Source organism: Eubalaena glacialis, chromosome 7 (genome assembly GCF_028564815.1).
Source record: "Eubalaena glacialis isolate mEubGla1 chromosome 7, mEubGla1.1.hap2.+ XY, whole genome shotgun sequence".
In the NCBI taxonomy this organism is placed as follows: Eukaryota; Metazoa; Chordata; class Mammalia; order Artiodactyla; family Balaenidae; genus Eubalaena; species Eubalaena glacialis.
Genome location: NC_083722.1, coordinates 79,602,507 through 79,626,057, shown reverse-complemented (window position 1 = coordinate 79,626,057; position 23,551 = coordinate 79,602,507). Strand labels below are relative to the sequence as shown.

At 40.3% G+C, this 23,551-nt stretch overlaps 1 protein-coding gene across 1 annotated transcript in view; it reads left to right on the top strand.

Moving 5' to 3' along the window:
* ERC2 (ELKS/RAB6-interacting/CAST family member 2) overlaps nucleotides 1–23,551 on the top strand; it is a 940,128-nt gene that overhangs the window by 523,381 nt on the left and 393,196 nt on the right. The window contains exon 13 of the mRNA XM_061195441.1: nucleotides 20,790–20,950. Within this exon, the coding sequence (XP_061051424.1) occupies nucleotides 20,790–20,950 (161 nt within the window). The remainder of the gene's footprint in view (nucleotides 1–20,789; nucleotides 20,951–23,551) is intronic.

Genomic DNA, 23,551 nt, shown 5'->3' with positions numbered 1-23,551 from the left:
ATGTACCACCCCTTTAGCTGCTTGAGGTAGAATCCAAATCTCTTAATCCAGCAACTCCCCACTCACCCAAATTCATTCTGACAATTTGATTTCTTGGACCAAGAGTCCAAGTTTTTGGCAACAAAGTCCTTTAACCTCTTTACCATGTCAAGAGGAATAAAACTCCCTAGGACTCAAACACTGGGCCACCCTCTGGAGCAAGAGAGGGAACCCTAGTCCCTAGCCTTTCTTGATGTACTTATAGCCAGGGAGCATTCCCAGTTGGGTTATCCTGCCACATAATTTTGGCACAATTGTTAAAGGAACACAGAACCAACATACAGATTTTAAAGACACTGGAAGGGAGACAGTTTGATGGAGTGGCTGGGATTGAGGGTTCTGCATCAGACTGACTGCTGGGCCTAGCTGCTCCTCCTGTGATTTCTAGCTATTTGACCTTGGGCCTGTTTAACCGTTCTATGCCTGATCTGTAACATGGAAATAAAAGTAAGACATGCCTCATTTAATGAGATAATTCTGTTCAGTAAATAGACTGGGGTCTGGCCCAAAACATGTATTCAGTGAAGTTGATTGTGTTATCATTTGAGCTGCTGCTTCATCTAGGGATGAAGTCTATGCTTAAGGCCTCTGGTTCCCTCTGCATGGCTCAGGTCAACTTGTCTTCTTTGGCTAGTAAAGGTGGCCCCTGGAACAGACCTTGACTCCTTTTTCTCCTAGTGGTGAGCTGCAGTGACGTCCGCCACAGCCTAGAGCACAGAAGCTGCGCGCAGTGTCCCTAGGAAGGGGAATTGCAGTGGTGCTCCTGAATGGTGCGGAAAGGGCTGGAAGAGGGCTCACAGCTCATCATATTCAGGCGCTCACTTTAAAAAAGGGAAAACTGAGCCCCAGAGAGGGGAAGAGAGTGACCTGGTAGGCTAGCTGTTCTTCTGGCATTTCAAAGTCCTTCCTTCTCCATGTCAGCATTCCCAGACCTACCCTGTCAGCCCGGCCCATGCCTCTCCCTGAAAGCCTCCTCCAGCTGCTCGTCGTTTCCTGACCGTTCTGTTCCTCATCCTCTCCCTTTCAATCCCTTGGAGCAGTGTTCTGCTTTCCAAACACTCCCTGGCCTTTGCTGCCTCCCCTGCCTTCCCCTTCACTGTTTCCTTGCTAGAATGTTCTCCCCACCATCCCTGCTTGACAAAATTCTACCCGTCCTTTAAAATAAGAGGTCAAAACTGGTAGCCAGTAATCCATATGTGGACCACAGATGTATTTTGTGAATTCAGGTAGGTTTTTTCTTTTTAATTGAGGCATCATTTGAAAATATCAGATATAACGAGAAAACTTCAGACAGTTTTCTTCTGTGATAAGAGGATCTTGTTTCATGGAACCTGCATTTTTGCCTGGTAGAATTAGTGGCTGCTAAGGAGCATTTTCCCTGCCTGGCCAGCATTACTCCTTGATGATAACTACTTCGCTCTTCCAGCATTTGGGTTTGTGACCTGGTTTTAAGACGTTGTTTAAATGCTATCACTTCTGAGAAGCTTCCCCTCCCCTTTTCTTGCTTTTCCGAATGTGTCATTTCCTGCTTGTTTATGCCTCTAACATTCTGCTTATGCTTCTTCTTATGGCAGAGATGGAATTCTGTCCTGCTTATTGTTGACTTTAGTAAATAATACTTATCGTCTATCAAGTGCTTACTAAGGACAGGGCACGGGGCTGAGTGTTTCACCGACATTTTAAACTCTGGGCCTCACTATGACCCTGTGTAAAGTGTATTATTATCTCCAGTCTACAAATACAGAAGCCCAGAGGGTGTAACTGGCTTACTCAAGGTCACACAGCTGGTAAGTGACAGAGAAGGGATTTGAGCAGTCATCTACCTAACCTCAGCACTTGGGTTTCCTCCTGTTTTATACTTATGGATCTCTTTCATCACATTGAAAGCAATATCAGAGGCACAGAACTCTGATCCATTTTCCCCAGTTAAACATTTAAGCAATAATGATAATACAGGTCATGACAGTGTCTTGAGCACTCACAACGTGCTTGATGCTGTGCTGGTCATTTACCCTGCAACCGCATGTAATCCCCATAACCACAGGGCGTATAATCTCATGTCCAGTTGAAAAGTCAGAGGTCACGTCAGAGGCCAAAGACATACAACAGCAAGTGGGCAGGATTTGAACCTGGATCTTTCTCAACTGTGAGTCCTGTACTTTTCTTCTCCACCCACCACCAGTTCTCTCATGTTTCTGAACCACCTGTATCATATAAAAGCTATCAGCTCATTAATAAATCCAGCAAGCAAAGTTCCCTTGTTTGTTTCTTCCCAGCCATACAGGTGACATAACAGCCACTTCAGCCACTGGTTCTTCTGCAGACACTTTCTGGTGGGAGGGGGCAGGAGGGATGCTATATGTGTACATGCACACACACACCACGTGCAACTCCAAACTGTGAGCAACAAGCTGGACGATTTGTCTCTTTATTTTTCATGTTTGGAAACTGGAGCTGCTTTTGTTAGATTAGAAGGGTTTCATCTGGGTAGAAAATGTTCTTTACATGCTCACCTCTGCCTTTGAAGAGGTCAGCCATGTTGCCAAACATTGTAAGTTAAATCTGAGCGGGAATGACTATAAACCCAGACTGAGCCACAAATTGCAACGGGAATTTGTATGATTAGCTGTCATGCTTTTCTTCTCTCTGCATCAAGGCAGAAGATGCTAGGGGGCCAGCTGTCTCTGTCCACACCTCAGTGGTCATGAGTGCCAAGGAGTTCATGTGGCCGTCTTGTTCAGAGCTGTGTACCCCAACACGTTCTCCGCCTTCACTGTAGAGTGGAGTAAGTTTAGAGTTTTCAGAATCATCCAGTTGAGAACATGTTCATGATGGTTTCTACAGCATTGAAAGTTCCTGCTTTTTTTGGTCAGGTCTGCTAGAATTGTAAAAGGAAGCTTTCTGGACATTAACTTTTTGGCAAAAAGGGGTAGAATGAGGTTGGCAAGGGAAGAAACAATTTCGATGTAATAAAAATGGGATTGTTTAGAGCGGAGACTTTTCTTACTGTTTGGTATTCAGATGAAATTTAGTTTGGAAGTCACATCAGCAAATATTATATTTCTTCAGAACCTCGGCTGTGTTTTCGATCAGAGGGCATCTTTATATTGCTTAGCTTGTGCAGCAAGTGGTAAAACCGTAGATGGCTTCAACTTTGTTTTTTTTTTTAAACCTACAGGTACTCTAGCCATTAAAATATGTTTTCAGTATCTATTTTGGAACCTTAAAGAAATGATTTGGGACAAGGGCAAACATTTTGTGCCACCTCGTCCACACAGTTCCTTTCTTTTTGGTGCTTACTTGCAGTGGCACTTAATTTGTTATCACGTATTAGAACATTTCCCCGTCGCCTCAGAAACTGTCTCATAGGCCAGGCTTTTAGAACCTGAACTTTTTAAACACAAAACAGGATTATGGATTAATCTCAGGCAGGGAAGTCCCTGGGGGCAACGTAACCTGACAAGTGAGACTCTGCTCTTGGCAAGCTCCTTGCGGGGTCGCCCTCTGTTCCTGCCGTTGACCCAGTGGACGCAAGAGTGGATGTGTGTGTGAGTCTAGGCATGACTTCTCTAAAGATCAACATTTGTACACACTGGAGTCACCTTTTATACATAGTGCTACTGACATTAACCAGAGAAGTAGACCTGACAGCCCCGGCCTCAGAGCCAGCACAAGAGTGGCCCGGCTGTGTGTGCGTGGTTTATCTGAAGGGATTCAGCACAACATTACACAGCCTAATTGTTTTTTGTCCAAAAGGAACTATTGCCCAGATAGAGGCGCCTCTAAGGTTACTGAGTGTGACCCATCAAAATGGGGTTTCATTTCCATGTATGTATACTTGCTAGTTATTTTGTTTAATTTATTTTTTTATTATATGATAACATAACATTAATTAACATCTATTATTAACATTAACATTTTATTTATTTTACTGTAACTTTTATTTACTATTTTTTAAATTTAATTTTATTTATTTTTATACAGCAGGTTCTTATTAATTATCTATTTTATACAGTGTATTGCTAGTTATTTTAAATACCCAGTTATTTTAAATGTTTCTCCTCTTGAAGTCCAGATAGCATGATTTTCTTATAGCTAGTTATAACAGTATTAATTCTTGAAGAAAAGAGAGGAGAAATAAGGGGAATATTTGTAAACAAAATAATTTAAATATTTGAGAAGTCATAAAAGAGAATCCCAGCTGAAGCAATCAGATCCTTGAGTGAATATTTGGCGTTCAAGCAAGGAATCCAATGTTGTCACTTATGTTTTTCTTGAGACTGTTTAATACCAGGGTTATGTTTGTTTCAGGCTTGTGTTTAATCACTTTACATGGGACTAGACTATAATCTATTGGTAATGAAAATGGCTGAATTTTTTTGATCTGAAAAGAACTACTAGGAAAAAAAATCACTTATTTTGAAAATAGAGATCAAAGGCATCAATTGTAGAAAATGTCCTTTGGGAAAAACATATAGACATCTGCTTCTAAAGCATGATACAAGTATTTGGTGAAGTCTGACATTTAATATGTGAGTATAAATTGTTCCATCCAACAGAGAACTTTTCAACACAATTGTGGAGTTTTGAAGAACTGAGTGTCGCATATTAAGATTTGATCAGTTTTGGTCTCTGCTCAGACCAACGGTGAATGCTGCCATGCATCAGGGTAATCAGGAAAAACAAAATTTACTGTTTTTAAGCATGAAAATTATGCTCGGCAGGGCATGTACTTTGATTGTTTTTATAGTAGTGGACAGCATTTGACCCTTGCCATCCACCCACTCTCTGCCCGGCTCCCTTAGGGACCAATACACAGCCCTTAGCAGCAGTTCAGGGACAGTCTCTGGTGCAGAGCCAGGTGAAAAGCAGAGTAACTGGTCCAGGGAGCTCAGTGTCACAACCCTACTCTCATTAGTTCAGCCGGACGGCCAAAAAGTAGAGTCTCATTCCCTGGAGTGCAAGGAGGATGTTAAGCAGCTCCCTGATGACTGCTAAGATCAGAAGAGAGGCAGAATTTAGCTGATCTGTTGTTGTGATGGGGTGGAGACTTATTCTATTTGGAGAAGGAAAGAAGGAGATAAACTCTCTATTCAACTTGAAAGTGCAGCGAGGTTTGGTCTGTCTGCCTTGCTTATGTGGGTGCCTCATACTCATTGCCAGTCACTTTGTACATGGGGAGAACTGACTGGGTGGACGTCTTTGTTCCGAGTCTTCTTTTTATGAAGCGATTTTCCCAAATTTAACCAATTGAGAATTGTTTTTTACACGTAGCAGCAATCACTCTGAGAGGAGGGAGCCAAATTGCTGTGGGGGATGCTGTGCCCCAGGGATGCATTTGGGAGGATTTCCTTCTCCTGAAGCCACAGGGTCAACATAAAGCCCCTATAAAATGTTTTAAATAAAGGAGACATTGAAGCGGAAGATTTCATCCTGGCACTTCATGTCTGGCTTTTGCTTTCCTCCCACTGAGAAGCTGACCAAGCTAGCGACCTGGAGGATGTATTTAGTTTGAGGATAATGAAGCTTTATTATGATTTTTTTTACTTACCTGGATTTTAATTATAAAGAAACCGCTACCTGCCGGTGGCCTTTATGGATCCGCCTATGATGCATTAGTAGCTAAGCTATTGTTGAACATGGCACTTAAAAATGTTTTATTGTGGGACTTCCCTGGTGGCACAGTGGTTAAGAATCCGCCTGCCAATGCAGGGGACACGGGTTCAAGCTGTGGTCCGGGAACATCCCACGTGCCGTGGAGCAGCTACGCCTGTGTGCCACAGCTACTGAGCCTGAGCTCTAGAGCCCGCGAGCCACAACCACTGAGCCCGCGAGCCACAAATACTGCAACCCGCACGCCTAGAGCCCGTGCTCCGCAACAAAGAGAAGCCACCGCAGTGAGAAGCCCACACACCGCAACGAAGAGTAGCCCCCGCTCGCTGCAACTAGAGAAAGCTCGTGTGCAGCAACGAAGACCCAACGCAGCCATAAATAAATAAATAAATAAATAAATAAATAAATAAATAAATAAATAAATTTTTTAAAAAGTTGTATTGTGTGTATATGTGATTGTTTGTTTTATAAAAAGGGGACTACGATCATGAAATTTTTCTCATTTGACTCTTGAGGAAGTCGATTTTGTATCCTAATTCAATAGGTGTCAAGCCATTGATCTGAATGCTGATGGTTTTACCTGGGTATGTAGTTGTCCTTGGGGATGGAAGTCATTTACAGCACGAAAATTCTCTGTTGAAATCCTCCTAAGCTGTAACATTTTGGGGAGGATTCTTCCTGAAGAGCATGGGAGTGGCCTCATTGACCTTATGTGAGCATCTCCCTTCTTCTCACCCAGCATTTGCCCTGGCTGTCCTTCTCCTGTGGAGATAAATGCCTAACACACGTGGCATGTTCTTTATTTTTGAAGAACTTAAACCTTTTATTTTTAGATAATTGTAGCTTCATTTGCAGTTTTAAGAAATAATAGAGATCTTGTGTACCCTTCACCAGTTTCCCCCAGTGGTAACATCTTGCAAAACTGTAGGACAGTATCACAATCAGGGTATTGACAATGATATAGTCAAGGTACGGAACAGTCCCAGCACCCCAAGGATCCTTCATGTTGCCCTTTATAACTGTACTAAACTACTCCCCTATATCCATCCCTTACCCCCGGCAACCAATAATCTGTTCTCCATTTCTGTAATTTCGTCATTTTAAGAACATTATATAAATGAAATCATATACGATGTGACCTTTAGGGATTGGCTTATTTCAGTTAGCATTGTTCACTGGTGATTCCTCCAAGTTGTTGGGTTTATCAATACTTTGTTCCTTTTCATTGCAGAGTAGTGCTCCATGGTGTGGATGCCCCTCAGTTTGTTTAACCATTCACCAGTTGAAGGACATCCACGTTGTTTCTAGTTTGGGGCTATTGTGAATAAAGCTGTCATGAACAATCATGCACAGCTTTTTGTGTGAACATAAGTTTTCATTTCTTCGAGATAAATGATAGAAAGAGTACAATTACTGGGTCATATGGTAGTTGCATGCAGAGTTAAGAAACTGCCAAGTTGTTTTCCAGAATGGTCGCACCATTTTATATTCCTATCAGCAATGTATGAGGGATCCAGTTTTTCTGTATCCTCACCAGCATTTGGTATTGTCATTAGTTTTTATTTTAGCCATTCGGATAGGTGTATAGTGATGTTTCATTGTGGTTTTAATTTGTTGTTCTCCAATGGCTAAAGATATGGAACATTTTTCCATGTGCTTATTTGCTGTCTGTATGTCCTCTTCAGCAAAATGTCTGCTCATGCTTTATGTCTGTTTTCTAATTGTATTGGAAATTTTACTGTGGAATTTTGGGAGTTCCGGTTATTTGTCAGATATGTGTTTTGCAAATATTTTCTCCTGGTCTATAGCTTGTCTTATTATCCACTTAACAGGGTCTTTCACAGAGCAAATATTTTTCAGTTTTGATGAGGTCCTGTTTACTAATCTTTACCTTTATGGTTTGTGATTTTTGGTGTCAATTCTAAGAACGCATTGCATAGCCTTAGAGTCAGAAGATTTTTTCCAATTTTTTTTCTAAAAGGTTTATAGTTTTATGTTTTACATTTAAGTTCATGATCCAGTTTGTTCTTGTACAAGGTATAAAGTTTAGGTCAATGTTCTTTTCTTTTTTTCATCTATGGATGTCCAGTTGCTCAGCACCATTTGTTGAAAAGGCTATCTTTGCTCCATTGAATTTTTTGCTCTTTTGTCAAACATCACTTGAACATTTATCTCTTAGATATAATATTATCACAGTATATCTATTTCTGTGTTCTCAATTCTGTTCTACTGATCTATGTGGCTGTCCCTCTGCCAATATCACGTTCTCTTGGTTACTCTAACTATACAGTGGGCCTTAATATTGGGTAGAGTGACTCCTTCCATTTTATTCTTCTTTGTCAGGATTGTTTTAGCTATTATAGGACCTGTGCCCTTCCATATAAATTTTAGAATAAGCTTGACTATATCTATAAAACACTTGGTGAGATTCAGATAGAAATTACATTAAACTTATAGATCAATCTGGGAAATATTGACATCTTTACTATGTTTAGTCTTTTCATCCATGAATACTTCCTATCTCTCCATTTATTTAAATCTTCTTTGATTTCTTTTATCAGAATTTTGTAAATTTCCATGTACAGTTCCATCCATGTTTTAAGTTTATACTTAAATGTTTCATTTTTTTGGAGTGATTGTAAATGGTATTTAGTTTTTCATTTTGGTTTCCACATGTGCATTGTTATCTTATAGAAATGCAGTTGACTTTCGTGTGTTGATCTTGTATCCTGCAACCTTGCTGAACACATTTATTACTTCTAGGTGTTTTTTGTAGATTTCTTAGGATTTTCTACATAAACAGTTATTTCATCTGCAAACAGGGGCAGTTTTATTACTTCCTTTGAAATTTTTGTGCCTTTTATTTATTTTCTTGCCTTATTGCAGCATCTAGAACTTCACATATTATGCTGAATAAGAGGGGTGAAAGCAGGTATCCTTGCCTTGCTTCTGATCTTAGAGAGAAAGCAGTCTTTCACAACAGGTAGCTATAGATTTTTCAGTAAATGCTCTTTTACCAAGTTAATGAAATTTCACTATATTTGGCATATACATTTTGAGATGCAATTTTATATCTTTTAAAATAGAACATAGGGCACACAGTTGTTGTATGTTAGATGTTGTGTTCAGGCCTGGGCATACTGAGGAGAATGAGCCATGGTCTTTCCTTGCTGTTGAGGGTCTTGTGGCCCAGAGTTTCCTCCCAGATCCTCTCAGTATATGTAGTTCCCTCTAACAATTGTCCCCTTATATTTGTACTCAACAATCAGATTCAAATCCTGGTAAAGAGTAAGCCATCTGCCATTCTTGGGTCAATCCCTTACCCTTTTTGAGTTTGAGTTATCCATCAGTTAAGTGGTATGCTCCTTTGGGAGTAAGTGAGGATCAAATGGGATTTAGGAAACCACATTATTTAAATCAGACGTAATGATTACCTCTCTAGAGTATGGCTTCTTTTCTTTCCTCCCTCCCTGCATCCCACCCACAATCATCTGTTGACAATCTATTGTGTGTTTGCAAAGATGCCCCAGTGGACCCATTCAAGGATGCATTCGACATACAGGGAGGCCACTACCTATTGCTCAAGGTAGATGGAACTGCGGTGCAAGGATTCTGAGGGGATCAGGAAAGGGCTTGGAGGCAGGCCTCATTTGGCCTGATTGAAATTTGCCATCATCAACAGGTATCTCCTGCAGAGCTAAGCCAGCAGGAGAATTTGGAGTAAAAGAAGCCTCCTTTTTTTTCATTTTTCCTCCTTGGAATTGCCTCAGCTTATCCTTAAATCACAAGAAAGAAGGTCTATTTGAAAACACTGCCCTGGTTTGTTGAATGGGAATGAATAAACCTTGCTAATAGAAGTGATCAAGTGGCATGGACAAATGGTTCTGATTTTGCAGGGCCTGCCAACGTATTTTGAGTGCTGCAGAATCAAAACAATAATAACAATAATAAAATTAGAAAATGTTAAACAAGCACAAAACAAAAAAGCAAGCCACCATACTGGACTTTAAAATGCATAGGAACTTCATTAGGGAACAAGTTGAAATGAATGCAGCAACATTCAAGCACATTGCAGGGCCGGGTGGAGGTGGCAGGAATGGCTGTTGACAGCTGTGGAGTCACTAACACTCAGGCACTCCCTGGTGAACCCGGATTATAATCAGCATAAATCTAAGTGACTGTCAGGGGCAAAGAAACCATGCTACAAAGTGTGGCCTGTCTTAAGGTTATTTTGGCTGACAGTAGTTGCCACCATAACTGCCACCAGAGGGCCCCACCCTGCTCTGGATTTCTGCTTCATTACTATCCTTTGGAGGCCATGGTCTACCAGCAACTAATTTTTCCATGGGAGCAGAAGTACTTTCTATGCAGACCTTCCTTTGTTGCAGCTGTAAAAAAAATTTTTTTGAATTTTATTGAAATATAGTTGATTTACAATGTTATGCTAATTTCTGCTGTACTGCAAAGTGACTCAGTTATACATATATATATTCTTTTTCATATTCTTTTCCATGATGGTTTATCACAGGATATTGAATATAGTTCCCTGTGCTATGCAGTAGGGCCTTGTTGTTTATCCATCCTATATATAATAGTTTGCATCTGCTAATCCCAAACTCCCAGTACTTCCCTCTCCCACCTCCCCTCCCCCTTGGCAACCGCAAGTTTGTTTTCTATGTCTGTGAGTCTGTTTCTGTTTCATAGCTATGGTTGCAATTTTTAAAACTTACTCTCTTTTTACATTAGTGATTCATATTTGCATCAACAAGTACAAAGAAGAATATAATAGATTACCTGAAATCTCTAAGCTTAGAAACAAACCTGTTATGCATATTTTGATGCCTTTCCTTCTAATCTTTTTTTCTATGAATATTCATTTAGAAACCTGCATATAGTTGGGATTGTATTGTATTTATCATTTACCAACCTGCTTTTCTCAGTTAGGATTTCATGAACATCTTTCTTTTCCATTAAATCTTTCTACTTAGTGTTTAATGTCTGACCAACATCTCAACAATTGGATGCCTGCAATTTACTATCCACTTTCTTTGCAACACTTACACACACACACACACACACACACACACACCGTAATTTATTTAACTAATTTCTTTGAAAGGTGAGGGTACATATGTGTATGTTTGTATATGTATGTACTTGTGTTTATATATATGTTTGTGTGTATATCTATACATATAATATGTATATACACACATGCATAATTTTTATTCTGATGTTTGTAAACAACACTCTGATGAATATGTTTATTATATCCTTGGAATAAATTTCTCTGGACACATCCCTTATTATATCCTTAGAATAAATTCCTAAAGTGAAATCACTGGATCAAATGCTAATTCATGAGATACACTGAATGTAAAGGAATTTTAAAAGTTTTTCTCATATGTCCAAAAAAGAAACACTTTCCACAAAAATTGAAATAATGTCTAAACATCACCGTTGGACAGTAAAAGTTGTAAAATTTTGATGCTCTGGCTCTTTCCAATACAGTAGCCAGTAGACATACGGATATTTAAATTTTAATTTTAATTAATTAAGATTATATAACATTAAAAATTCAGTTCCTTAGTGGTACCAGTCATATTTCCAGTGCTCTATAGCCACATGTAGCAGTGGCATGTATATTGGAAAGTGCAAATTAGGACCTTGTCATCATTGCAGGAAGTTTTATGGGACCATGCTGCTCTGATATCTTCATGAGTTCCTTTATAATTGTGTTTGGAATTTAGCATATTTTGTGGGTGATTAATTTGATTTGTTATAAATAGATTTCTTAGTAAAATATTTCGCCGTTCCATTGAAGATGAAAAGTGTTGTCTTTCTGAAAATGTAAGAAAATGGAAATTCAGCACTTTCTCTTGCTTACTCATCCTCTCATAGGCTGAAAAGTAAGAGCTAGTGTTCAAACTAACATCACTGTTGATGATTACAGGTTACTGTGTACTTTCTGTGTGCCAAGCATGTAACTATTGTAAGTCAGGTATTCTTCATAAGGACTCTGGGAGGTGCAGCTGTTATCCACATTTTACAGAGAAAGAAACTGATGTACATAGAGCTCAAGTACGTTTTTCAGGGTCAGCACGTGGCTGGATCTTGTCTGGGACCTAAGCCCTCTGGCTTCAGAGTCCACACAGTTAGCCACTCTCTGTACTGCTTCTCAAGAATGTGAGACTCTGTGAGGGAAAAAAACCAGCTCTTTGCTGTGCTGCAGAACTGTGCACACATAAAGTAAAAATGCCTCCCAGTTGCTCAGTAAGTATCTACACCAGACATACACAGAAGTGTATATTCACGGCCTTTTTCTCAGGGAGGTTCCACTGAGCCAAACCCGATCTGGAATGAAGAGTGCTCAAGGGCCTTCTGGAGAAACTGTTACTCATCTGTACTCCAACACGGAATCTGTTCAGTCAGAATGTATGTATTTTACACATTTTTTCTCCATCCATCCTTTATTGTGATGTGAAATTTTGTCAATAAGCCTTGGGGGAGTAAGGGGAAAAGGGGAAGTTTAAATTGTAGTCAGAATCGAAGAGCTCAAGCCCAAACACCCTCACTTGATGTGGGTATTTGTTTGCAGCTGAAGGATCAGAGGTGACACGTTTAAGCAAAGCTCCCAGAAGTTTAAACTTCAGTGAGGAGAAAACAAATCCCAAACACAATCTTAAGGGTAGCCAGGTCCAGGCAGAAAGCAATCTGGGGATTTTCAGTTTCAACCTTTTCCAAAAGGTGTCACTCTAAGGCAGCGGTGGGGAGGTGGGAGGGAGGTGGAGATAGAAATGTCAGATAAGAGTAATTGGAAAAATAAGATTAGTAGTCCTTGTTTTAACAGATCCTTCGGCCCACAGCATCACTGTCTAAGAAGTTGTTGCTGTTGAGGAGGGAGGGTTTCAGCGTTTATCTTTACCTTCTGATCTTAGTGTGACCTTCTCTGTGCCCAGAGCAGAGCTGGGCCAAGTCCCAGCTATTCCCACAGGACCAATTCACATTCCAGTTTTGCTGTAACCTGGGATACGGGGATTTCCTTGGCTCTGTGTTCTGGTGCAGACTGAAAACTACCATCTTCTTGCACTCAGGATGTAGTGAAGACAGAAAACTAGGATGGATGGTAAGGAGAAAGGCAGAAGAGCCTGTGTATTTTTTAACATATGGTTTTAAAAGCTGTTTTAAAATTCCACATCATTAACACAAAATAGATACTAACTCAATACTGACATATAATTTAAGAAACAAATTGTTTTATCAAAATATTTGAAGGTCAGCTCTTGCCAAGTGAGCCTCTTGAAAAGCACTGGATGTTGCCACGTGTCAGGAAGAGACACACAGAACAGGGAGTGGGGCTCTTGGCAGATAACTGAGAGAGAAGCTGGTTTTCAGATATTTAGTTAAACAACACAAATGTATGTGTAAGTTTAAGTCGACACATGTTAATGATTTAAGGTCTTAAACAGGTTTTTTATTTTATTGTTTTAAAGCTCCACTATTCACTTTAAAAGTTCTGACGGTTTCTCCAGAGCTGGGTGTAAGCATTAGACTCTATAGAAATTCGTTTGATAGCTTCATTTTTCTTAAAGTGTACAGAGTTAAGAATTATTCAAATACATTTGAATAGTCCTTGTACCTTAACCATTTTATAAGAGAGTTTTTATAATCTGCCACATAGAATGACTAATAAAATCAGAAACGACACACAATTACTTAGGGGTTTTTGTTTTGTTTAGTTTAATTGGTGAGACCAAGTAGTCATCTAGCTTGAAGAAACCTTTAATTACTATGTTCTAGATATGTAACACCAAACCAATATATATTTTCAAATGCAATCTTAGTTTTCTAGATATAGGATCAGAATTCCAGTCTTACCATATTTGGGGACCTTTTAGGAAATTCTTTTAAGTGGAACATGTTAAGTATTATAGAAGATTTCTGAGGTTGCTGTGAATCTCTTTTCATCAAGGATGGCCTTTTAGGAATAAAACAGCCTTTCTAAAACTTTTTTACCCCCAGGAAATATTATTGTCGGGTGAATTATCAATAGATGTGCTTCCAGAATAAGCAAATGCTGTGTTGAATAGAGACACATGGGTTGCTTTCCTGCTGCACTTCTCAAAAGTGTTTATTGGCTCATAATCATTGTGATTCTTCAAGTAGCAATTCCCTAATGAACAGAACCACATGGCCCCCAGCCTGGGCCCCCCAGCACATGTTTTTTCCCTCCTCTTCAGCAGGCCGCTCCCACTTACCTGCCTTAGGGAGGTGGGCTGTGAGGCCTAGGGCAAGACTGGCTTTTGTTTAACTCTTGCTCATCACTCAATCCTTTCCTTTAACAGTTTTTTTTTTTTTAATCACTATTGTAATTAAAAAGTTGTTTGATTCAAGCTTGCCTGCCAAACCAGACAGCTTCTGAGGTTGAGCCTGTTGCCTGCGTCTAGCAGAAGGCCTGGCACGTGGGAGACACCCAGTGAGACGAAGTGGTGGGATGATGGAAGGACTGCACGTCTCCCAGGTCCCGGGCAAAGCGGGTAGAATGCAGAGCAGGATTAAAAGCTGCTTGCTTCTACCCCAGCTCAAAGCCTGGGACATTTTTATTGTGCCGCCTCGAAACTCACGGGTTCCTGGGTGCTCTTGGTGGCTGATGGGGTGGCACTGAGCATAGGGGTTCCATCCATTCAGGAGCTGAGTAACTGAGCCCTCTTGTCTGCATAGCAAAGAGAAGGTGCTTGAGGCAAACAGAGAGCAAGAACTTGAAGGGCATTTGGTGAGGATGGTAAGGGGACCACAGATTTACGGGGTAGGAAAGTATCAAGTTTGGACTTACAGTTCATCCATCATTGCACTAAGTGGGTCAAAGGAAGGTGTTTCAGAATCACATCTTTGCATTCCCCTTCCTCTCATTCCTCAGGTATTTATTGAGTGTGGACACTGGTTCTGTGTCGGGGCTGAAGGGCCTTCCACAAAGAGAACGGAGATGTGGTCCTTGCCCTCTGGGGATTACAATCCAGTTGTAGCAACTAAGCACACACATGAAATAGTTGTGCAGAAATGTGAAGTGGTGTTTAATTAGGTGGGAGAAAGTCAGGTGCAGACGGTAAGAACTGAAGGCACTTGGGTTGGGTGAAAATAATGTGGCCAGGAACCCATACTAGGGACAGTGGTAACTGTCACGCACTGGACACTTCCAGGGTTTCTAGCAGAGAGGGTTGGATGCTTTATGGGTATTATCTCCCTTTATACTCATGCCAATCCTGTGTGGTAGCTTCTGTCTCTTCCCTATTTGATAGAGGAGGACCTTCAGGCTAAGAGAAAGGTCAGCAATGTCCAGGGTTCCCAGACAAGGTTGCACTTTGGCATCACTTTGGAATCATCTGCATCTTTAATTAAATACTGATGCCTGACTCCTACCCTCAAACATTTTAATTTAGTTGGTAGGAGTGTTACCATGGCATCAGGATTTTAAAAATCTTTCTAAAGGATTCAAAGGTGCAACAGAGTTTAGGAAGCATTGGGTTAATATTGTCCTAAGGTCACAGAGATCCTGTTGGTGGAGCCAAAACTTGAATCAGGTCTGCCTGTTTTCAGAGCTCCAGATTTAATCACTGTACCTGTGAAGGAGGCCAGGGCCCTGTGGCAGAGCCTTAAAGGAGAGGCGATTTCAGTAATTGGAGGGGTTGGTATAGGGCATTCCAGGGGTGTGTGTACATGTGTGTGTGTGGTTGACGGTAGGTGACACCAAGCACAAAATCTTGAATTCAGTAATAAGCAAACATAAAGTGGGTTGAATACTTACTGGCACTTTATTAACAAGATCTGACACTTCTGTGGCACCAAGTACTTGGCATTGTTCTTAGGGCATCACGCACGTTAACCCATTGAATCTTCACAAAACCCCTTTGAGCTAAGTTCCCACATCACAAGGAAGAAACCTGGGCTCAGAAAACTTTTATAACTGACTCAGAAGGACACAGATAGTTAGTGGTAGGCTAGCTCCTAAGTTCTGTTTGTAACCACTATGCTGTGCTTATCTCTTATGTTAAGAATGTACTAAGTGTTTTCATATTTGCCAGTCCCTGCACTAAGAGCTTTACTTTCATTGCTTCATTTAATACTTCCAGTAACGCTTATGAGACATACCATTGTTATAGATGAGGAAACTCAGACACTTTCCCAAGGCTCTATAATTAAAAAGTGGTAAAGCAGGTATTATTAGTACAGTCTGGTTTCATAATCCATGATTTTAACCATTCTCAGTATTTCAAAATACTTAAAATTTTAAAAATTCAAATTAAATCTTAAGTGGAATGCTATCTATAAAACAAAGTAGAACAGCTCCCTATGAATGTGAGATAGTGGACGAAGGTCTCTGCTGATTCACACTCCTCCCCCTCCACTGATCTGTTTATCAGCTCCCAGATGCCTTTTTGGAACCCCTGGTGCACTAGGGAACACAGTCTGAAGACAACTACTTTGGGTATCTCAGGAGCCCCTTGAGATGCTGGAGCCAGGCCAGTGATATTTTTGACAAAATATTGATGGTTTAGGCATATTTTCCTGACAGTAGGGAGATGAGTTGTAACAGTAAATCCTGTGAGACGTCTTTGAATCCCAAATTCACAGGGCCCAGTTTAAAGTCACATTGAGACACACAGTCAAAACAGCTGGAAAAAAATCAAAAGGGAAGTCTAACCTTCAATTTGTATCTTCGGAAAACATTGAAGGGACCCCAGGAATAACTCCTAGCAACTTTTTTCCCTTCCCTTTTTCTCTTCCTTCTCAATTATCTTATTCTGCCCTTAAAACAAAACAAAACCTCTGTGTCCCCCATCTCCAGGCTCATTATCCCTCTTTCTTTTCTCACTTGTATCTCCTTCTTTTTTGTTATATAAATCATTATAGCCTGCCCTTAAAAGTATTATACCTTTGCACTCAGTTTTACAGGTTCACTCTGCTACCCATTTCCTAAAATCCAGGCACAGAACTGGCTGAGAGATAACTCTGGTAGGGGAGAAGCTGATCAGGCAAAGCAATGTCCTTATTTATGGTAGGGGTAGAGACAAAGGCTAGGAATACACACAAACACACCCACTTATTTTCAATCCTATCAGAAATGTGGGAGGGGAAGGGATCCAAGCTTGAAGCATCAAAAATAATGGTAGAAAGGGATGATGGGTCCAAGAAGTATTTCCAAAACAGAGCTATAAGACTTGATGATGAATAGAAAATAAAAGAGGGAAGAGACAAATGTGGTTCTGAGATCTTAAACATGAGTGACTGAGAAAAGGTCAGGGCTACCAATGTGTTAGGGAGTGGCAGGTTGGGAGGGCTGGGATGGGTGGTAGGGATTTGGGTTTAGATATGTGTGCGTGGATCACTGTGAATTTAAAGTGATATTATGACATCCAAATGGAAGTAATCAATGGGTGGTTCAGTATATGTGAAAGATGTTAAGTGAATAAAAGGAGACAAAGGTTGGAAAAGTATCAGAGTTGAGAGCTGTGGAGACAAATCTCAATCCTCCTCCTGAGGAGCCACGTGGATGAGGAAAATGTCTCTGGGACAGAGTCATAAGGGGAAAGGTCTAGTTATGGACTGCAGGAAGGTGAAGAATTTGCAAAAGAAACAGGGGAGATAGATTACCAATTTAGGAGAGCTTCCGAGAGCCCAAGGGAAGGGTTGGCTTTTAGGAAAATGGGGAATGGATACATCCCCACTCACCCATTAAACCATGTTTCAGAGAGACTATTTAATGAGAAGGAGAACTTTCTAATGATACATTTATTGAAAACTGTTTAGAAAATTATATATAGCATCTCAATTATACATACACACAAATAGAGAAAGAGAGAGATGGGGAAATTAAAACAAACTGTTTAGAGTGTTTATCTCCATGTGGTGGGATTTTGGGTGATCTTAGCTAAAAAGAATGTCATTTAACCTAAATAAAAAGAAACATTTAAAATTTTCATATCTGTATCTTTTAGATTCTGTACGAGTGTACCTTATTATAAGAAAAAGTGTTATTTTATTGATATCAATTAGAATAAATGATGTATAGGTTACATCATCTCACTTACTATCCATAAACATCTAATAGAATAAGCAACATAATTTCCTGTTTCCAGATAAAGAAACTGAAGCTAAAAGAGTTGAAGGAACTTGTGTCAGTCATACAGTGAGTGATGGAGACATGATTCAAATCTGGTAGTTTTTAAGGCACAAGTTTCATATACATAGCCAGCTAAAATGTTACTTCAAATGAGGGGAAGAAGTTGGGGAACTGTTTAGCTGTGCAGACTACACATTAAGAAAAGACATATGGCAAGAAGGAAGGTACCAGTGGCCTGCAAAGGTAGAGTTTCCATGGGATAGCAAGAATAAGAAGCACTTCCTCTTGATGAGAGGGGACTGGTGGGGGGGAGATGGAGGCAGGTGTTATAGAGCACTTGATAAGAAGTGTGACAATTCATCAGTCAAGACAGCCCAAGTCAAGCTGGGGGTAACGGCCCCTTATCTCTTGGTGTAGTACAACAATGGTGCATACCTTGCTTATGTGATGTGGGTTGGCCTTGGGCTTCATTGTGGTCACTCAGGGACTCAGGCTGAAGGAGACATCATCTGAAACATGCTTCTGTGCTCATCATGGCAGGGAAAAGGGAAGGTTGGGGTTGACTGCTAGTACTTAAATGCTTCTACCTGGAAATGACAATGATTTTCTTGGCCAAACCCTCACCCAACTTAAAGGGAGAGGGGAGGTGTTGTCCTACCATGTACCTGTAAGGGGGAGAACTAGAATATTGTGAAACACCCTAATGACTACCACAGCAGGGAAAACATTTCTTGCTTTTTAATGCTCCTGTTTTGGTAGCAAAGGAAACAGTTTGCAGAACTCTAGAACATTTAACACAGGAGGTACTATGGGCATCATCTGGGAAACTGAGACGCAAGAATCAAGTGCTTATTTGCACAAAGTTACAGGTAGAAACAGTGGCTGTGCGAAGACTAGAACAGTGTGTCTGAGGCCAGTGCCCCAGGTGGTCCAGTGTGCAGTCCTCAGTGGTCAGGTGAATTAGGAGGAGTGAAAGGCCTTGGCCTGGGAAGCTATTTTGAGACTCTGCTTCCAAGGTGTTGAAAATAGCAGCCTCACCTCAAACTAAGAATTATTGACGTTGGAAGCCAAAAGCATCTCCAGCAGTCAAAAAAGTTTGGATTACATCTCTCAGGTGTCCAGGTTTTCTCCGTGTGATTATTGCTGAAATGACCAGGGCAGCCTGCAAGTCATTACTCTAAGGTGTAATTGTTAAAGTTGGGTTAATATAAAACTAGTTAGTGCCTGCCCTAAGCAGTCAGGTGGCAGGTGAACTAAGAACTTGGAAACCCAGCTGAGTAGCATACTGTGTCTGTAGATTGCAAGCAGGTCAGTTCAGTTAATGAGAAAGAGATTCAGCAGGTGAGAATCCTCGACACTCTCCCTCTTCTCTGAGATAAATAGTACATTTGGGATAAAGAACAATTTATGAAAGGAAACGGGGTCATGAGGATACAGGCCATCCCATATGGAGGGTCAGGCAAACTGTATCTGAGTTGGCACTTGGAATGACCGTAATACTGATATTTTTTTTAAACACTGCTATTGAGTATATCAACAATAGGGGAAAAAAGAAGACAAAATAAAAGAAAATGAAAAACCACCTTTGCTTCAGCCTCATCAAGTATTGCTTCTAGTTATATTTATGATATTCTATGAACTTATATGAGAAACTAAAAAGGTTAATTGCTTTTTAATTTTTAAATTTTGTATATTTCTGAAGTTAAAGAATTATGCTATCTATCCTACAATTAAACATGTGTAATTCTGTGACTTTCATAGGTTATCGTTTATGTTCCTTGCTTTTTAAACTGTTTTTGGTTTTGGCTTTTATTTACATTACATGGCCATCAAGTTTCCTCTTTCTATCAGGGCAAAATGAAGGGTTTTCTGAATCTTAAAATCCTGTAATTTACCTTGGATATGAACTATAATGCTTATTCTGAATACATTCCATGTAAAACTGCAGAAATTGTGTAGAAAGTCTTTATGAATTGGAACTTAACATATCATTGACACGTTTTGAAGGGCGTCTGTTGACTTTGGTGATAGATGATCCCATTCTGCCAAGTTCAGCTGGAAGGGGTGACCCAAACATCAACCCTGGAACCTAGAAACTTCCTGAAACCATGGTTTTAAATCAGCAGGGTGGATGCAGCATGCATCTGTGCAAGAGATGGCATTTCACCAGCTTGCTCCACGGAAGTCTCTGGAACAAAACCATAAACATCAGCCCTCTTTGTTGTGTGTTGGCTTTTAAAAGCCTCCAGTGGTTTGGGGAGGATAAGGCCTTGCCTTGGGGCTCCCTGGTCCAATTTTTTGGGACCTGGCTGAAAACCCTGGATATTTGATAGTCTGGCTTATTTCTATGGTGTATTAGCACCCTATAAAAGTTACATGTCATTTATTTCAAGTTTAGAACCCTCTCAAACTTCAGGGGCAAACCAAACTTGAACCTTTTGTGGCTGGAATTCTGTTTACCTTTGGCCAAACCTTGCTTCCTGAATGTGAAACAGGGAGGTGAGGTGAGAGGGAGGCCCCTGAGGCCCTTCGGACACCAAATCGCTTTTGCCAAACAAGGCTTTGATAGGTTAAAACATGAATGAATTTGAAACACATAGAATAACTTCCTGTCAGAATACTCTGGGGCCTACACACAGAAGTATATTGTGCCGGGCAAAATGCGTTTTGAGTGTTGCCTTCAGCTAACTGAAGTGAGGCAGTATCTGAGATTTTTGCCAAACAGGTTGAAATTGGGTCAAGCCACTCACCCTCCACTTCTAATAAATATATTAAATAGTTTCTATAAAAGTTAGTGGATAATCCAATTGAATGAGGACCTTGAGAAATTTGGACATTTCTTGTGTTTGAAATATTTATTTTTAACTAGTGACAAAGAAAGAGTGGATGCCAAGATACAATGCCCAGTTCAAGGATGGCTTTGATTCCTTTGTGTCTATTGTCAGAACATAGGCTAGCACGAAATGCCTTGTGCTTGAATGGAGGAGAAATAACACACTGCGTTCCATGTGCTTTACAGATAGAGGAACTGATGAATGCACTGGAGAAGACCAGACAGGAACTGGACGCCACCAAGGCTCGCCTTGCCTCCACGCAGCAGTCTCTGGCTGAAAAAGAAGCACACTTGGCCAACCTCCGGATAGAGAGGAGAAAACAGCTGGAGGAGATCCTGGAGATGAAGTGAGTACCCATTTTTGCTTTCCTACTCTCTCTTTTCTAACTTCTCTTTAGGGATGAGAAAGGGAAGGCTAGAGAAGAGGAAGAAAGCTTGGAGAAAGAATAATTTAGCTAACACTTGACTAGTTATTTCCATGACTACGCTTCTTATTTTTTTGAATTATAGCTTCCATGTCCCAATTTGCACATGTCTCACATCTGTTATTCAAAAAAAAGAATCCAACATTAGGTTTTGTGCCTCTGTGTTTTGTGGACGGCACTAATATTCTTAGATCTGTCGAAAAGGTCTGAGTTGGCCAAGGGACAGAGGCCTTGTTAAGCACAATGGTAATTTAAGTCCTGCTCAGAGTTAAGTGGAAACTTTTCTGAGAAGGTATTTCCTAATTGTGACTATAACTTTGCTAATTATATTCTTTTCACTTGTGTACAATGCTTGGCTTGTGTTGGCGTTCATAGAGTCTCAAGTTTGGCACCTCTTTGTTTAGAAAGCAGGACTCTGATTTGCTGGGCCGATAAAAACAGGCTTGGAAATCCCCCTGCCCCCCTAGGTAAGGGCTGGGGGGAGACTGGAACGAATGTCTTTGATTTAATCAATAAGGTACGGCTGCTTGTCGGGCAGTGGTCGTTCCTGTAGGCCTGTGACACACCTGTCTTCACCTAGCTTTTATTTCGTTCTTACAATGAAACAATATCACCATGGAAGAACATAGTAAAGGTAATTACTCAAAGATTTTAGAGGTAATCAATTGCTGTGGATCTGTTTCTGAAAAAATAGGGAAGAAGCAGCATCTCCCTCTGTAAGTTTTAAAATGAAATAATCACTAAAATATAATTTAAATCCAACCTCCTTCCACAGTAAGGGGAAATGTACAGAATTATGGCATCTTAAGCCTGTAACATAGACTTTGAAATTGGTGGCTAGGTATGGAAGAATAACCTTATCCTGACCCTGCAAGTCTTACACATGGTTAACATTAAACCCAGGAAGCTTAGATCATGGAAAATATGGAATGAAATATTTTGAAGGATTTAATAACGAGGACAAGACTTTTATTCCTCGTCAACTACCTCAGTTTCTCCAAGACCAAAGAATAAGTAGTTTTATTTCCACTTATAAACTCTCATTTTTCCTAATAAAAGATGATATAATAAAAACAGATATTATTATCCTCAGTTTAGAGGTGAGGGAACTGAGACTCAGCGAGATTTCAAGTAATTTGCTTAAGGACATCTGGCCAGGATTAAAACCAAAATCTAATCAGGCTCCCTTTCTACTACCTCATTTTCTCATGGAGCTTATGTCACCTCCACCAAGTCCAGAACTTTTGTCTGTTTGAGTCACTGCAGTAATTATGCTGCCTAGAACAGTGCCTGCATATGGTAGGTGCTCAGTAATTGTTTGTTGAAGCAATGAATAGATTGAATGCTGGAGACTGGATATTATGTACTTAGGAAGAAAAGTATTTCAAGCATTTGTGACATTATCGATGTGATCAATAACTTATTAATAACACCAGTACATTGATTCCATCAGCCTTTATTCTTTCTCTTTCACTTATCCAGCTTCTGCCTCCTTGTGTGTTGTTATGTGTCAAGTTCAGCCTCGTTTCTCTCGTCGTTCTGCAGCTGTTCCCAAGTTAACTCTACAGCTCCTGGAGTGATTTATTATGCCATTATAAGGAAACTTTCATTATTTCCTGTTTATAAAAAGAACATATACTTTCAACGTTTTGAGAGAACAAGTAATGGTGAAGCATGCTGGTTTGGGAGTCATCAGAGCTGAGTTGAAATCCTGTTGCTTCCACTTGGTGGCTGTGTGATTTGGGGGAAAATGACCTTAACATCGCTGACCCTCCAGTTTCCTCCTATGATGACTTTCGTGGGGTGGTTGTGAGGAGAGGCACTCAGAGCAGGGCTTGGCACACAGAAAATGATATATGTGTGTAAATGGCGCTATCAGCCAATGAAAATATGTCATTTGTTTAATATACTTTGTGAAGAGTATCATTTATCTAATATTTGGGTTTATTTTTCTAAAACATATAAACTTTTTCCATGTGTATGTTTTCCTACTTAATTTCATGATTTCAGATAGCACCTAACTAAGACCTCTTTTGGTGAATTGCCACGTTATTGCCCAAGTGCTTATTAAACTGCTGCCACTGCAAAATAAATACAAAATTCCTATTAATTCCTTTGGTAAAAGTAACAAAGCCCTGCTTCATTAAACCCAATATGGACCTCATTCACTATTTAACTGGCCCAGAAGCCCCACTTACCAGTGGGCTTCTTCCCAGGACTATGGGGACACAGGTGCAGGACAATTACATTGACTGAGAACCCCAATTAGCTTTATCAGCCTCTTCAGCTGTTCAAGTCAACCAAATGGTTTGGTCAATCTTGATTTTTAAGCTGAGTTGACATATTGGTTACTTGGCGTTAACCAAGTCAGCGTAAGTTAGTGGGAGCAGTCAGCTGGATGTATCACTGTATCTGCTGTCACTCTGTGCCAAGCGCTGTTGGTTTTCATTCAACTGACAGGCATTGTGCAAGCAACTTTAGGCAAGTCTACCCAGTTTCCCAACCCTGGTAGCAAGGGAGAGG